Genomic DNA, 14,150 nt, shown 5'->3' with positions numbered 1-14,150 from the left:
CATTTCCGTAGTAGCGGGGCCAAGGCAGCTCCAACCTCGAACCCAAAGTCGGCGCTTTACATTATCTTTTACCACTACAAGTTGTTTGTAAACAAAACAATTGCTTGCCATTGCTTGTCTAGACCAAAATCTCACTCTTTCAGCTAGCTAACAGGCCATGGCTGGCATCGACGCTCTTCTCATCGCTCAAGATGCAGAAGACTTCGTTCCCAGCTCCAGCTCCAAGAAGCGGCGCCTTCAAGACCCCGAAGAGCTAAAGCGACGTCTGGAAGATGAGCTGCTGATGCCCTCCCCCCAGTTCTCTGACGAATGGCTGGATCGTCTTCAGCAGAGATGGGACTTTGAGACGGACTATACGTCTCTATTCAAGATTGCACCGCCACAGACCCGAACCCTGACGAGGTTCTTGCGGCACGGGCTTGAAGGCCGCGTTACGGGATACAAGAACGTGACGGTTCCCATCAGTGGCGCCACTGCAAAGAACTCGACTAGTCTTCTCCGCAAACCGGCCAACAGGGCCGACTTTGTCAGAGGTGCTGCTGGATTCTTTCCCTTTGCCCCTGGTGGACTGGAGGGCATCGAGGCCACGGCAGCCTTGGAGGATCAGATTCACGCGGGACCTGCTGTTATCGATGATGCTGCTGGTGGAAACAAGCTGGAGAGGGTGATTCAGCTTGGCAGCGAGGGAGGATTGCTGCAAACCGCACCTGGAATGGCTCGGGGCATCGATTTCGGCATCAAGAAGGTAGACAAGGATGCGGACGCCGCTGAAGCAATCAAGCAGGAGCTTGGAGAGGCCCCAGAAGAGGCTACAGTTGCCAACGCCGAGGACGAGGACTCATCGCCGCCTAATGGCGCATCTGGAGACTCGCTAGAGGACGAAGAGGAAGATGGAGATGACATCGACGACTTGCTGCCCGTGGAGTTTCCATCTCTCGAGCCACATGGAACTCTCGCAGCCTCTAGCGCCAAACGGGCTGGTCGAGAATGGGCACACATGGTCGATATCAAGCACGACATGCCCAACTTTAGAGAGCTTGTCCCTGACATGGCTCGAGAATGGCCCTTTGAGCTGGACACGTTCCAAAAGGAAGCCGTGTATCATCTTGAAAACGGTGACTCGGTCTTTGTTGCGGCTCACACGTCTGCTGGCAAGACTGTCGTGGCCGAATACGCCATTGCCCTGGCGGCCAAGCACATGACAAAGGCCATCTATACATCGCCGATCAAGGCCCTCAGCAACCAAAAGTTCCGCGACTTTAGGCAGGAATTCGACGAGGTGGGCATTCTGACGGGCGATGTGCAGATCAACCCCGAGGCCAGCTGCCTCATCATGACGACGGAGATTCTGCGCAGCATGCTGTATCGCGGAGCAGACCTGATCCGTGACGTCGAGTTTGTCATCTTTGACGAGGTCCACTACGTAAACGACTATGAACGTGGAGTTGTGTGGGAAGAAGTCATCATCATGCTGCCAGAGCACATTTCGCTCATCTTGCTGTCGGCTACTGTTCCCAACACGCACGAGTTTGCCTCTTGGGTTGGTAGAACCAAGCAGAGGGACATCTATGTCATTTCTACAGCCAAGAGGCCGGTGCCTCTGGAACACTATCTCTGGGCCGGCAAGGATATTCACAAGATTGTGGATTCGGACAAGAAATTCCTCGAGACTGGCTGGAAAGACGCAAACAGGGCTACGCAGAGTAAAGATAAGCCACCGGCGGCTGGCAATACGCTCGCCATTAGAGGAGGCTCTCAAGGCAACCAGAGAGGCGGAAGAGGTGGCAGCAACCAGAGAGGCGGCCCGCAACAACGAGGAGGCCGAGGCGGCGGTGGTGGTGGTGGTGGCCAGCAGAGAGGACGAGGAGGACCACCGCGAGCCAGCCACAACCCTGGACATATGGGACGGGCCGGAAATCCTGGTGGACGGTCGACTGCTGCCCAGGACAAGAACTTGTGGGTTCACTTGGTTCAGTTCCTAAAGAAACAGACCCTCCTGCCGGCGTGTATCTTTGTCTTTTCCAAGAAACGATGTGAGGAAAATGCCGATGCTCTAAGCAACCAAGATTTCTGCACGGCTACTGAAAAGAGCGCCATCCACATGGTGATTGAAAAGTCAATCGCCCGTCTAAAGCCCGAGGATCGAGTCCTTCCCCAAATCATCAGGCTGCGTGAGCTTCTTAGCAGGGGCATCGCGGTGCATCACGGTGGTCTGCTTCCCATTGTGAAGGAGCTGGTGGAGATTCTATTCGCCAGGACCCTCGTCAAGGTCTTGTTTGCTACTGAGACTTTTGCCATGGGACTCAACTTGCCCACCAGAACCGTCGTGTTTTCCGGATACCGCAAGCATGACGGCCATTCGTTCCGCAATCTTCTGCCTGGTGAATACACGCAGATGGCTGGTCGAGCTGGTCGTCGAGGTCTGGACAAGGTCGGCTCGGTCATTATTGTGCCACCAGGCGGAGACGATGCTCCTCCGGTTGCTGAGCTGCGCAACATGATTCTGGGAGAGCCTTCCAAGCTCAGATCTCAGTTTAGGCTGACGTACAACATGATTCTCAACTTGCTGAGAGTAGAGGCGCTGAAGATTGAGGAGATGATCAAGAGAAGCTTTTCGGAGCATGCGACTCAACAGCTGCTGCCGGAGCACGAGAAAGACGTCAAGCTGGCTCAGGCCGATCTTGCCAAAGTCAAGAGAGAGGCTTGCACCATTTGCGATGGCGTGGTGGACGAGTGCCACCAGGCTGCCCAGGACTACAAGAGGCTGACGACGGAGCTATACAAAAACCTGCTAAGGATTTCAATCGGACGAAGGATGTTCACGCCACAGAGGCTCATCATCTTCAACTGGGAGGGAATCCGCACCGCTGGCATACTTCTGGCTGAGGGCATGAGTCCTAAGGGCACTTTCGATGACCCCATCCTGCACGTCTGCGCCATCAAGCCCCTGAGGGAGCGCCGCGACGCAACAGACCAGCTCCCCTTTATCCCAGCCTTCCGCAAGTACCTCACAAGACTGCCCCAGGGCAAGAAGCGACTGGCAACTAAGAACATGTTTGTCCCCCTGAGCGACGTCGAGTGCCTCACGCGGTGGGTGCTGAAGGGCGTGGTGCCCGAGATATTCAAGGGCGGCAGCGGCGCCGAGGACGCGCGGGACAAGATTCAGGAGATTTGCGCGAATTGGGACGACCGGTGGGACGAGATGGACATGGGCAAGGTGAAGAGCTTGCAGCTGCAGGAGATGATGGAGAAGAGGGTGCAGTTGTCCAAGACGATGGCGAATTCTGCAGCGGTGAAGTGCCCGTCGTTTTTAAAGCATGTAAGTTTTGGCTTGGTTTTGGTTTGATTTTCTGCTGCCCCTATCCTTTTCCTTTCTTCTTCTTCTTTTTTATACTTTGATTATGTCTTTTGAATTTGTTTACTGACAACTATTACAACTAGTTTGCCATGTGTCATGACGAGTGGCTCATCAAGGAGCACATTGCCCAACTAAAGCAGTCTCTGTCTGACCAGAACCTCCAACTGCTCCCCGACTACGAGCAGCGTGTCCAAGCCCTCAAAGAGCTCGACTTTATCGACGATGCAACCCGCATCCAGCTAAAGGGCAAAGTTGCCTGTGAAGTCCATTCCGGGGACGAGCTCGTCCTCACCGAGCTCATCCTCGACAACGTCCTGGCCGACTTTGAGCCCGCCGAAATCGCCGCCCTCTTGTCTTCGTTCGTCTTCCAAGAAAAGACCGACATCGAGCCCACCCTGACAGGCAACCTCGAGCGCGGCCGCGACACCATCATTGCTATATCCGAAAAGGTCAACGACGTGCAGACGCGCCTGCAGGTGATCCAGTCGAGCGAGGACTCCAACGACTTCACGTCTCGCCCTCGCTTTGGCCTGATGGAAGTCGTGTACGAGTGGGCGCGGGGCATGAGCTTCAAGAACATCACGGCGCTGACGGACGTGCTGGAGGGCACGATTGTGCGGACGATTACGAGGCTGGACGAGACGTGCCGGGAGGTGAAGAATGCGGCGAGGATCATTGGCGATCCGGAGCTGTATCAGAAGATGCAGACGGCGCAGGAGATGATTAAGAGGGATATCACGGCGGTGGCGAGTTTATACATGTGAAGTGGATGAGATGGAGGGATGGTTGGATGGATGGGAATTACCATGTTCTTTTGCTTTGTGAGCTGGGGTTGAAGATGACGATAAATGCTTGGTATTGGGTTTTTATTTTGATGATGATGATGAGAAACAAAGATTTCTAGATGGCTGCTTGGTATGTATTTGTATAGCCGAAGATGGAAAAATAGACACTCCTCCAGAAGGGAAGATGTGAAGCTAATATGTGCCCATGGGCGTATAATTTCACGATTTCTATCAAGTCCCCATGAGGCTTTTATATAAACATCACTTATAATCTCCATCTCAGTATCTGAAAAAGAAAAGATGAAGCCAAGTTGTTTAGCTTAATTCATATCATAGGACCTAGAGGCAGCTCCAGCTTAAGAAATGTGGCAACGGCAAAAAAAAAAAGGAGTTTTATCCATGAAAGAAGCACGCATAGGTGGGTAAATTACAAGTATAGGTCCATTATGATCCCCCCTCGCCCTCTCTCCCGCCAGTCTATCAAAAGTTTTTTTTAACTACTACCCTGATTGCGATTGTTCCAGTTCCCCCTTCCTGAAGGCTCCCCCCTCCTGAAGGCTCCCCCCTCCCCCCTATTTTTTTTTCTTAAAAAAAAGAAAAGAGTGAAAATTTCTACTTCTCTCCCGTATTCGAGATATTACATTCGCCTGCCTGGATGAAATCCTCCTCCCCTTGTTTTTCTCTTTCTTCTTCTTTCTTGTATAAAATTCGTTTTTATATCCGTAGATACTTTGGGGGTAAAAAAAAAAAAAAGAGTACATCATCATCACCCTTTTTCTTCTTCTTTATTGACCCCCCTTTTTTCCTTTCTCTCTCTCTCTCTCCACCCTCCATTTCGTAATAGGTGTATCTATTTACACTCGCAGCATCTTGGCGGCAAAGTCGGCAATCAGCTGCTCGGTAGGGAAGGACATCTCCTCGAGACCCTGGGCATAAGGAGTAGGGACCTCAGCACCGGTAACTCGCTGAGCAGGGCCGTCAAGGTAGTCAAAGGCGTACTCCATGGCCAGAGCCAGGATCTCGGCGCTGACGCCAAAGGCAGGGTAGCCAGACTCGACGACGAGCAGGCGGTGGGTCTTCTTGATGGACTGGACGATGGAGTCGAGATCCAGGGGCTTGATGGACCGCAGGTTGATGACCTCGGCCTCGACGCCGTAGTTCTTCTGCAGCAGGTCGGCGGCGACAAGCGACTGGCCGACGCAGCGGGACAGGGACACAATGGTCAGGTCCTTGCCGGCGCGCTCAATCTTGGCCTTGCCAAAGGGTAGGACGAAGTCGTCCTTCTGGGCGGCCTCGGACATGGGGAAGCTCTGGCCGTACATGAGCTCGTTCTCGAGCACGACGACGGGGTTGGGGTCGCGGATGGCGGCCTTGAGCAGGCCCTTTGCGTCCTCGGCGCTCCAGGGGGAGACGACCTTGAGGCCGGGGATGCTGCCGTACCAGGCAGTGAAGTCCTGCGAGTGCTGGGCGGCAACACCGGCGGCGAAGCCGTTGGGGCCGCGGAAGGTGATGTTGCAGGGCTGGATGCCGCCGGACATGTAGAGCGTCTTTGCGGCAGAGTTGATGACGTGGTCAATGGCCTGCATGGCGAAGTTGAAGGTCATGAACTCGCACTGGGAGGGAAAAGGGAAATCCACAGGTTAGCTGGCTGTTACAGTCCATGTCCATGTCCATGTCCACGATATATATATATATATATATATCAAACGTGATATCTCAAAGACTTAGACTTACCACGGGGTGCAGGCCGCTCAGCGCAGCGCCAGTGGCCAGGCCGGTGAAGCCCATCTCGGTAATGGGCGTGTCAATGACTCGCTTCTCGCCAAACCGGTCCAGCAGGCCCTTGGTGACCTTGTACGCGCCGTTGTACTGCGCAACCTCCTCGCCCAGGATGAAGACCTTGGGGTTGCTCTCCAGCTCCTCGGCCAGCGCCTCGTTCAGGGCATCGCGCACCGTGTACTCCTTGACGCCGGCGCCCTCGGCGTAGGATCGGTTCTGGGACGAGCCGCCAAAGACGACGGGGCGGGCAATGGCCTGTGAGAAGGAGGGCGAGGCGGTCTTGGTGATGGCGGCCGCTCGTGTTGAGGCAGCCAGGCGGGCTGCGGGTCGGAGGAATCGGGACATGGCGGGCGGGCTGCGGGCGAAGAGCAACGCTTTATTGACTTGTTCGTCTTCTTCTTTTCTGCTGCTTGTCGACGGGCTCTGTCACAAGCTGGCCGTCGGTTGGGAGAGTCAAGCAGGAAAACAGAGGAGGAGAGAGGGAGGTTGGTTGGTGGATAGAGGAGTTTAGGTTGGTTTGGCGTTGGAATATCTTTCTCAGAGGGAATTTCCGGCGCCGGGAAAAAAATTCCCAAGCTCTGCTGCCCGCCAGCCAATTGGAGCACCCAACTTTTTTTTTTCTGGCGCTGGTGCACAGCTCGCAGCTAGTCTAGCGGTCTCAGGGCCAGTTTACAGCGCTGCGAGCCCCTCCAAACAGGGGCGCCGTTTAGGCCTTGCTTGCTGCTTTGTTTGTTGGGGAGGGGCTAAAATTGGCTAGTTGAGGGACATGCAGCTGACTAAGGGCGCCGCTGCCGGAGATTTGGGGGGGCCGGACCGATTATTGGCGCTGGTGTCGAAGATAAGGCGCAGAGATAGTAGATAGTGGATAGTTAGATGGGGTCGGGCATATATATAAATGTGTGAGGTGTAGACTAGAATTGAGATCGGTGATGATATGGTAGATGGTCGTGTCGTTGTGAATTGAAAATAGAGACGAGTATTTATAAATCTTGGTGGATTGGAGGCACAATGGCAAATTAGCAAGACAATACCTATATAGATCCCTGCTGACAGGATGCCACTGAGATACCTATTGGGCCCTTCTCAACCAAGATGATATATATATATATATATTAGGCATGCAATAGGTAGAACCATATCAATGCGGAGAACCGAGATTCTTGGAAGCTATATCAACATGTTTTGGCATCTCATTATTCACTTCAAGGACACCTCGGAATCAAAAAAGTAAATGGCCCGTCAGAAACTCGAGTCTATTCATCCATCATGAAGGCCGTCTATACTGTCATTGCGCTTTTATCAAACACCCCCGTTCCCAAACACGCTTTTTGTTTTTACGCCAGAGTCTTCGCATCGCCCTCCTTCAGCTTGCCGGCATCAACCAGTCTCTTCACCTCGGCGCTCCACACGCCCTTGATCTCGTCCGCCACCGTCAGGCCGTTGAGCTTGCCGGCAAGAGCAGCAATCTCGTCAGCCTCAATCTTGCCCTGGACCAGCTCGACATCGCCCAGCACGGCGTCGATCTGGGCAGCAGAGGCATCGCCGCCGGCGGCAAAGTAGTTGGCGTCCTTGACGGAGCCCTTGAGCACACGCTTGTTCTTCTTGAGCGCGTTCTTGGCCGCCTCCTTGGCCTTCTTGCCGGCCTCGCGGTCAGCCTTGGCAGCAGCCTCAGCGTCGGCCTTTGCCTTTTCCTCGGCAGCCTTCTTGGCAGCAGCCTCCTCGGCGGCCTTCTTCTCGGCGGCCTCCTTCTCAAACTTCTTCTTGTTCTTGGCGGCGTTGGCCTCCTGTCGGAAGCGCTTGATGCGCTCGTCGCCGGCGGAAGCGTCGTCTAGCAGCTTGCGCAGACGAGCATTGTCCTCGGCCTTCTTCTTCTTGCGCGAGTTCTGGTTCTTGCGCTCGACGTGGCGCTTGTGGTCACGGCTCTCGCCGTCATCGGGAACGTCCTCGTCGAGGTACTCGAAGCTCCTCCAGCTGTCAAAGTTGTACCAGAAGTTGTAAAACTCCTCGACCTGCTCCTTGGTGGCGTTGGCGTCGCCGAACGTGGGCACCGGGTGGTTCTTGGAGAACCGGGCCTCGGACTTGAAGACCTTGCTCCACTGCTTGTAGAAGTCGCCCTTTTGCAGCTGCTTCTTGGAGGGGGGCTCGACGTCGGCCTCCTCGTCGACCGAGTCGAACTGGCGGCGGCGGGTGGGGTCGAGCAGGATGTCGGTGGCCTTCTGGATGCACTTGAAGAACTGGTCGTCCTCGGTGCGGCCCTGGGCGGCCTTCTTGTCGGGGTGGTGCTTGAGGACCTTCTTGCGGTGGGCCTTTTTGATCTGGTCCTCGGTGGCCTTGTAGCGGTACTTGGACAGGCCGAGCACCTTGTAGTGGTCCTGGGTCTGTTGTGATTGGGCGTCCTGGTTAGCATCATCCAATTGCAATCTGATATCATCATCATCATCATCATCATCACATGCCCAGACTCGCTCATACCTTCCAGTCCTTGGCCTGCAGCTGCAGCAGCATCGGGTCCTCGGCCTCGCTCTCCTCGCCGTCGTCGACATCCTCGACCTTCTTGGCGCTCTCCTGGGCCTGGATCCGGTCGTCCTCGGAAAAGGTTCGCTTGTGACGGGCGCGGCGGGCGTGGGCCAGGAAGTGCGGTCCAACAGGCTCGATGCTGCGCTGCACAGCACCGGAGAGCTTGCCGACGGCCTTGAAGTCCTTTTCGGCGCTCCAGCCCTCGGGGAGAGCCGGCAGCGGGAGGGTGACGACCTGCGAGATGGAAGCCATTTTTTGGGGTGTTTTGGCTGTTTGAATGGTATAAGAAAAGAAGAGAGAGAAAGAGAGAGAAGAGGTGAAGCCAATCAATCTATCTCCAGTTTTTTTTCTTTTTTTTCGCCCGCCAAAAAATTCAATGGTGGGGTCTGGTTTTTTTTGGGACAGGGATCGGTTCAGGCCTTTATTAGTGGGATGGACTGGCGGAAGACGGCAGAACCGGGGCTCCGTGATTCGCTGAAGCCGGAAGCCATTAGAAGCAAAAGAAACCCAGGCCTTGATACCACTACTAGGTATTTACTACCGTAGTTATCCATACAAGTGCTGTTTCTTCTATTTTTGTTTGATTTTCTATACAATACAATCTTCATAAATTATACATCTATATATATAAATCATGTCATTGGCCGCTTACAGACACCTCCTGCGCTCTGCGCGCATCGCCTTCCAAGGTACGCAAATCCAAAATTTCTCAGCTTCAATGGCGGATGCTGATGGAGTGTTTCTTGAATCCAGGCGACGTCCACGTCCTCTCAGCCGCCCAGAACCAGATCCGACAGACGTTCAACGAGAACCGCGGCCTGGACTCTTCCGGCATCCAGGCTGCGATCCGACATGCCGAGGACGTGGCCACGATCCTGCGCCAAAACGTGGTGCAGGGACAGAAGATTGAGAGCAACGGTGACAACCACACTTTCAGTGAGAATCCACAAACAAGACATTCTATCCGTGAAATACTACATCATATACTGAACAACGCCCTTCTAAACAGAGCTCCGGATACACGAACACACCGAACGAGGCGACAACGACAGCATATTAACGGCAGGCAGCGGCAAACAGAGCGGTGGTGGCTGTGGCTGCAAATGATCAAGCAAGCCTCGTGTGTGTATTATCATTGTATAAAAAAGAAGAAAAAAAGGAAAGTAAAAAAAGAAAAAGAAAAAGGAAAGAGATATGTAAGATTATAGAAACTCGTCATGATACCCTCCAATCCAATCCAATATCGGCCAACGCAATATATCGACATTTCTACCCTGTTTTGTGTCTTTGGTTCCTCAAGCATCTAGAGCAGAATATAAAACTGTTGCATTTCCCCGCTGTAATTTCCCTAAAACACACCCAAAAACGCCGGAATATGATGAATAGTTGAATAAAGCATCGCATCAAAATTGCTCTACTCTCCAGCCAAACTGGCATAAGCAGGTGTTTCTTCCGCTCCAGGAGGCGCCGCCGCAATGGCTTTCGCGCCCGATGCGCCCGACTGCTGTCCTCCTTCAATGGCGTTCTGTTGTTGCTGTGAGTTGTTCCGCCTGATGCGAGCGTCCTGGAGCATCTGGTAGCGCTGCTCGCGATTCATTGTTCCAATCGCCTTTGGCTGTCCCCAGCGAATTCTCAGTGGGCACCCAGCAATCACGGCCCTGCCCTGGCATGCGGCCGCGGCCTTTTCCGCACCGTCTCTCGTCTCGTAGTTGATGAATGCGCAGTGGGACATGTGTGAGCACACCAAGCTCTTGATCTTGCCGTGGACCTTGAAGAAATCGCGGAGCTTGTACTCGGGGAGATCGTCCTCCACGCCGGTGACGAAGAGGGACATGATGTTGGGATCATCCGGCGGCAGCCAGTCCTTTGGGCTCGGTGGAAGCTGTGCCGCGCTGGGGAATGCAGGACGGCCTTTTCCTCGTCCACCAGATCGCGGACCGGCACCAGCGGCTGCAGCAGCCCGTGAATCTCGGGTTCGAATCGGGCCAGCGCCTCCAACGCCAGCTCCCACCGCAGCGTTGCCACCGGTTCTCGCGGCGGCAAGCTCCGACTCGTCCACAGTCCGTCCCTTGCGAAAGTATGGCTTGCTGGCGGCCAGACGGCGCAGGAGCTCGCGGGCCTTTTCGTCCGTCTTCTCATACTCCTCTGTCCCAGCCTTGCCGTCCTCGATCAGCTTCTCGTTGTTCTGCGCAAAGTATTCTCGGTTGATTTCGGACTGGGGGCCCGGCGCAATCATCTTGAGCGCGGCATCGCGGACGGTGATGGGCAGGCCGAAGCTGAGATCCAGCATGCAGCTCTGGCAGCAGTTCTTGAGTCGCGCGCACGTCAGGCAGACGTTGGTTCGCCTCTTGCGGCCCTGCGCGCGCTCGGCGGCCCAGCTGAAGACGGTGAATGGTCGCGTACACTGATGATGGAATATGTCAGCACATGTTCATGATTCGACGAGAGGAAGAGGCAACTGGAAAAGAAGAAAAGGACAGGAGAAGAGGGGGAATGTGTAGAGACATACCAGTTTGCATTCGGCTCCATAATCTTCCTTGAGCATCTTGACAAACGGGTTCTCGGGCAGGCAGTTTTCGCAGACAGACGGGAAGTCGGTCGTCTCCCATCCTGACCGGTTGAGGTCCTGCTTGATCTGGGGAGGCATCGTGGGCGCGCTTCTGAGAGGCGATGCGGTGGCTGTGATGAATTGGCGAGTGATGCTGTTTTCGCTGTATGGAAAGGATAAGATACAGACAAGCAAATCCAAGATCGCGGCATGCAGAGAAATCTTGGTGGAGACCTGCCGCTAGTCCCGCCACCCAGCGCGGTTACATAATCACGATGTGGAATCTTATCGCTGTTATCGATAAGGGGGAGAGCTGATTGCAAAGCAGCAGAAAAGGAAAAGAGAAGGGGAAAAAAAAGTGGCTTCGAGGCAATTCCAGGTTAGTGCAAAATGCATAGCAATATTACAATATTACGGCGGGCTCTGGCACCATTAGTTGGGCTTGAAATTGGGCTTCTAGAAACATACCATACTTTCCTTTAAAGGGCTTAAGAATCAGAGGCCTATACTATAATAGGCAGTAGGGCTCTGCAATAGGGTTACTTTCAGTCCTACCATCGCCATTCATGCTATTCCCAACTAGCTGGACCCTTTAAGGCTGCTGGATCTGATGCTAAGCACGGGCTCAGCTCTACCTTTGGTTGCAAATCTCTAATTACGAACACAAACCTCGGAACGAATATTGCATTGCAACATTGGTGCTAGCTTCTGATTGACCATAGTCGGCCATGGGAATTGCTCCGTATAAAATTACAACCACAGCGGCGGCGCGAATATCAAATACGCGTATTTCCAGCTGCTGCTCCATAGATAACTTCCTTCGCAGACACCGCTAAACGCACAAGCGAGTTCGCGTTCGTATTCGCACATCGTGGGGGCCTTCACCGCTTGCCTATCCGGGCCATCCCCAGGCCCCTCCATCTGCCATCCAGCCAACCAGATCGCCAAATTCCTCCTTTAGTGCGATATCACAAGCCCAGAAATTGGAGATTGGCTTTTTTTCTCGCAGCCCGTCAGGGGTAAAAAGTAGAAGCGGCGGACGCAGGGAGCCTGTGAAATTGTTGCGATACCACAGAGCCAAAGGACAACGCATAAAAAGGTCCAACAGCTCCGCCCAATTCCTTGCGGCGCCACATCACCGTCCCTTTCCGCCATTGATTCGCTCTGCGTGTCTGTTTGTTCTGTCCTTGATTCTCTCCCTTCTCTTCTAATACCTTCCTCTTCCCTCTTTAACCACCCTTTTTTTTTACCATTACTTTTAGTAATAGAGATTTTTTTCCCCTAAATTAATCTTTTAATTCAACTTCCAATTCAACATGGCTCCCGCTACTCTCGAGAAGGAGGACAAGGCCCGAGATGCCGCCTTCAACAAGGCCATGCACGGCAACTCGGCCAAGGCCAAGGGAGGCATTTCTGCCATGTTCTCCAAGGGCGCTGATGCCAAAAAGGCCGCTGTGGACGAGTATTTCAAGCACTGGGACAACAAGCCCGCCGAGAACGAGACTGCCGAGGAGCGTGCCGTGAGTGATTTCCAGCCTCCCCATTTCGAGCAGAAGCACGAGAGGAGAGGAGAAAACCCTCTTGTGCCGTCGAAGCCAGAAGGAATTGGAATTGAATCGAGATGCTAACGACGAGGCAAACAGGCGCGAACAGCCGAGTATGCCACTCTGACGAGGCACTACTACAACCTGGCCACCGATCTGTACGAGTACGGCTGGGGCCAGTCCTTCCACTTCTGCCGCTTCTCCGCCGGCGAGCCCTTCTACCAGGCCATTGCCCGCCACGAGCACTACCTGGCCCACAGCATTGGCATCAAGGAGGGCATGAAGGTGCTCGATGTTGGCTGCGGTGTTGGCGGCCCAGCCCGTGAGATTGCAAAGTTCACCGGATGCCACGTCACCGGTCTCAACAACAACGACTACCAGATCGACCGAGCAACGCACTATGCCGAGAAGGAGGGTCTCTCCAAGCAGCTGGCCTTTGTCAAGGGTGACTTTATGGTATGATGTGACTGCCAAATTTCAAACAGATTCAATTCTGTACAAATTATTAACACAAACGTGCCGCAGCAAATGTCGTTCCCTGAAAACACCTTTGACGCCGTCTACGCCATTGAGGCCACCGTCCATGCCCCCACCCTGGAGGGCATCTACAGCCAAATCTTCCGCGTGCTCAAGCCCGGCGGTGTCTTTGGTGTCTACGAGTGGCTGATGACCGACGAATACGACAACAACAACCTGCACCACCGCGAGATCCGTCTCGGAATCGAGCAGGGTGATGGCATCTCCAACATGTGCAAGGTCTCCGAGGCCCTGGACGCCATGCACGCCGCTGGCTTCGAGCTCCTGAGACACGAGGATCTCGCTGACCGAGATGACCACTCCCCCTGGTACTGGCCGCTGTCTGGCGAGCTCAAGTACATCCAGACGCTCGGAGACGTCTTCACCATTGTCCGCATGACCAAATGGGGACGTGCCATTGCCCACAACCTGGCTGGTCTTCTCGAGACGGTGGGAATTGCGCCTGCCGGCACCAAGAAGACCGCCGACAGCTTGGCTCTTGCGGCTGACTGCCTGGTTGCTGGTGGTCGCGAGAAGCTCTTCACGCCCATGTACCTCATGATTGGCCGCAAGCCCGAGGCTTAAATAAAAACCAAGAAAAAACATTCTCCCCCAAAGAGGAGAAGGCGAAGGGATGTAGGATTTTGATACCATTGAATTGACATGGAGTAATGAGTGGAAACCGAAACCCGCCCAACGGATGGGAAGGGAAAAGATGCGTGTTATAAAAAAGAAATTATAAGCGGCGTCGAAAGCAAACAATGATTTTGTTTTATTTGGAATGCATGATGGCAATGCGCGCGCAATAAAAGGGATGGCAAAACAAACATTTTTATGTATTGCATATGTAATTAATGGCTCTAGCAAAGAGGTAGACTCTGCTACACTTTTTTTTTTTCTTTAATTTATTCTTTGAAACCAAAGTGTCTACTGTTTCTGGTGGAAGTACTATCCCGTGAATAATGAGAGGGCATTTCACAGTTGAGCTTGTGTAAGAATCTAACAACCCCTCGCAGGGCTATCGGGCTTTATGGCAGTGCAATAGATGACGGAATATTATCTAAAGGATATGTCAAGACTCTTGATGACTCTTACGATTTCTA

The 14,150-nt window shown here is 53.6% G+C and overlaps 6 protein-coding genes across 6 annotated transcripts; 3 read left to right on the top strand and 3 right to left on the bottom strand.

Annotated features, from left to right (window-relative positions):
* Positions 1 to 38: 38 nt before the first annotated feature.
* Positions 39 to 4,486, top strand: TrAFT101_000390 (uncharacterized protein). The gene is made up of 2 exons (XM_024907403.2): positions 39 to 3,319; positions 3,442 to 4,486. Exons 1-2 carry the CDS (start codon positions 158 to 160, stop codon positions 4,120 to 4,122), a joined length of 3,843 nt encoding a protein of 1,280 aa, XP_024764596.1. The 5' UTR covers positions 39 to 157; the 3' UTR covers positions 4,123 to 4,486.
* PDB1 (pyruvate dehydrogenase E1, beta subunit) lies at positions 4,481 to 6,470 on the bottom strand. Its single transcript, XM_024902279.2, has 2 exons — positions 5,878 to 6,470; positions 4,481 to 5,756 (listed from the first exon to the last, which is right to left on the bottom strand). The coding sequence occupies exons 1-2, from the start codon at positions 6,265 to 6,267 to the stop codon at positions 4,998 to 5,000; spliced, it is 1,149 nt and encodes a 382-aa protein (XP_024764595.1). The 5' UTR covers positions 6,268 to 6,470; the 3' UTR covers positions 4,481 to 4,997.
* Positions 6,471 to 7,055: 585 nt separating this feature from the next.
* TrAFT101_000388 (uncharacterized protein) lies at positions 7,056 to 8,805 on the bottom strand. Its single transcript, XM_024907402.2, has 2 exons — positions 8,395 to 8,805; positions 7,056 to 8,300 (listed from the first exon to the last, which is right to left on the bottom strand). Exons 1-2 carry the CDS (start codon positions 8,689 to 8,691, stop codon positions 7,257 to 7,259), a joined length of 1,341 nt encoding a protein of 446 aa, XP_024764594.1. The 5' UTR covers positions 8,692 to 8,805; the 3' UTR covers positions 7,056 to 7,256.
* Positions 8,806 to 8,986: 181 nt separating this feature from the next.
* MZM1 (Mitochondrial zinc maintenance protein 1, mitochondrial) lies at positions 8,987 to 9,775 on the top strand. The gene is made up of 3 exons (XM_024909349.2): positions 8,987 to 9,128; positions 9,193 to 9,375; positions 9,449 to 9,775. Exons 1-3 carry the CDS (start codon positions 9,074 to 9,076, stop codon positions 9,544 to 9,546), a joined length of 336 nt encoding a protein of 111 aa, XP_024764593.1. The 5' UTR covers positions 8,987 to 9,073; the 3' UTR covers positions 9,547 to 9,775.
* A 78-nt stretch (positions 9,776 to 9,853) lies between these two features.
* Positions 9,854 to 11,135, bottom strand: SLT11 (Pre-mRNA-splicing factor slt11; the record flags this gene model as incomplete). The annotated part of the gene is made up of 2 exons (XM_024905876.2): positions 10,949 to 11,135; positions 9,854 to 10,843 (listed from the first exon to the last, which is right to left on the bottom strand). The coding sequence occupies exons 1-2, from the start codon at positions 11,084 to 11,086 to the stop codon at positions 9,854 to 9,856; spliced, it is 1,128 nt and encodes a 375-aa protein (XP_024764592.2). The 5' UTR covers positions 11,087 to 11,135.
* A 790-nt stretch (positions 11,136 to 11,925) lies between these two features.
* Positions 11,926 to 13,930, top strand: ERG6_1 (Delta(24)-sterol C-methyltransferase). The gene is made up of 3 exons (XM_024907401.2): positions 11,926 to 12,507; positions 12,631 to 12,987; positions 13,057 to 13,930. Exons 1-3 carry the CDS (start codon positions 12,304 to 12,306, stop codon positions 13,630 to 13,632), a joined length of 1,137 nt encoding a protein of 378 aa, XP_024764591.1. The 5' UTR covers positions 11,926 to 12,303; the 3' UTR covers positions 13,633 to 13,930.
* The last annotated feature ends 220 nt before the right edge of the window (positions 13,931 to 14,150 follow it).

The sequence above is a fragment of the Trichoderma asperellum genome, chromosome 1, assembly GCF_020647865.1.
Source record: "Trichoderma asperellum chromosome 1, complete sequence".
NCBI classification, from domain to species: domain Eukaryota; kingdom Fungi; phylum Ascomycota; class Sordariomycetes; order Hypocreales; family Hypocreaceae; genus Trichoderma; species Trichoderma asperellum.
This window is presented reverse-complemented; position numbering and strand designations above follow the sequence as displayed.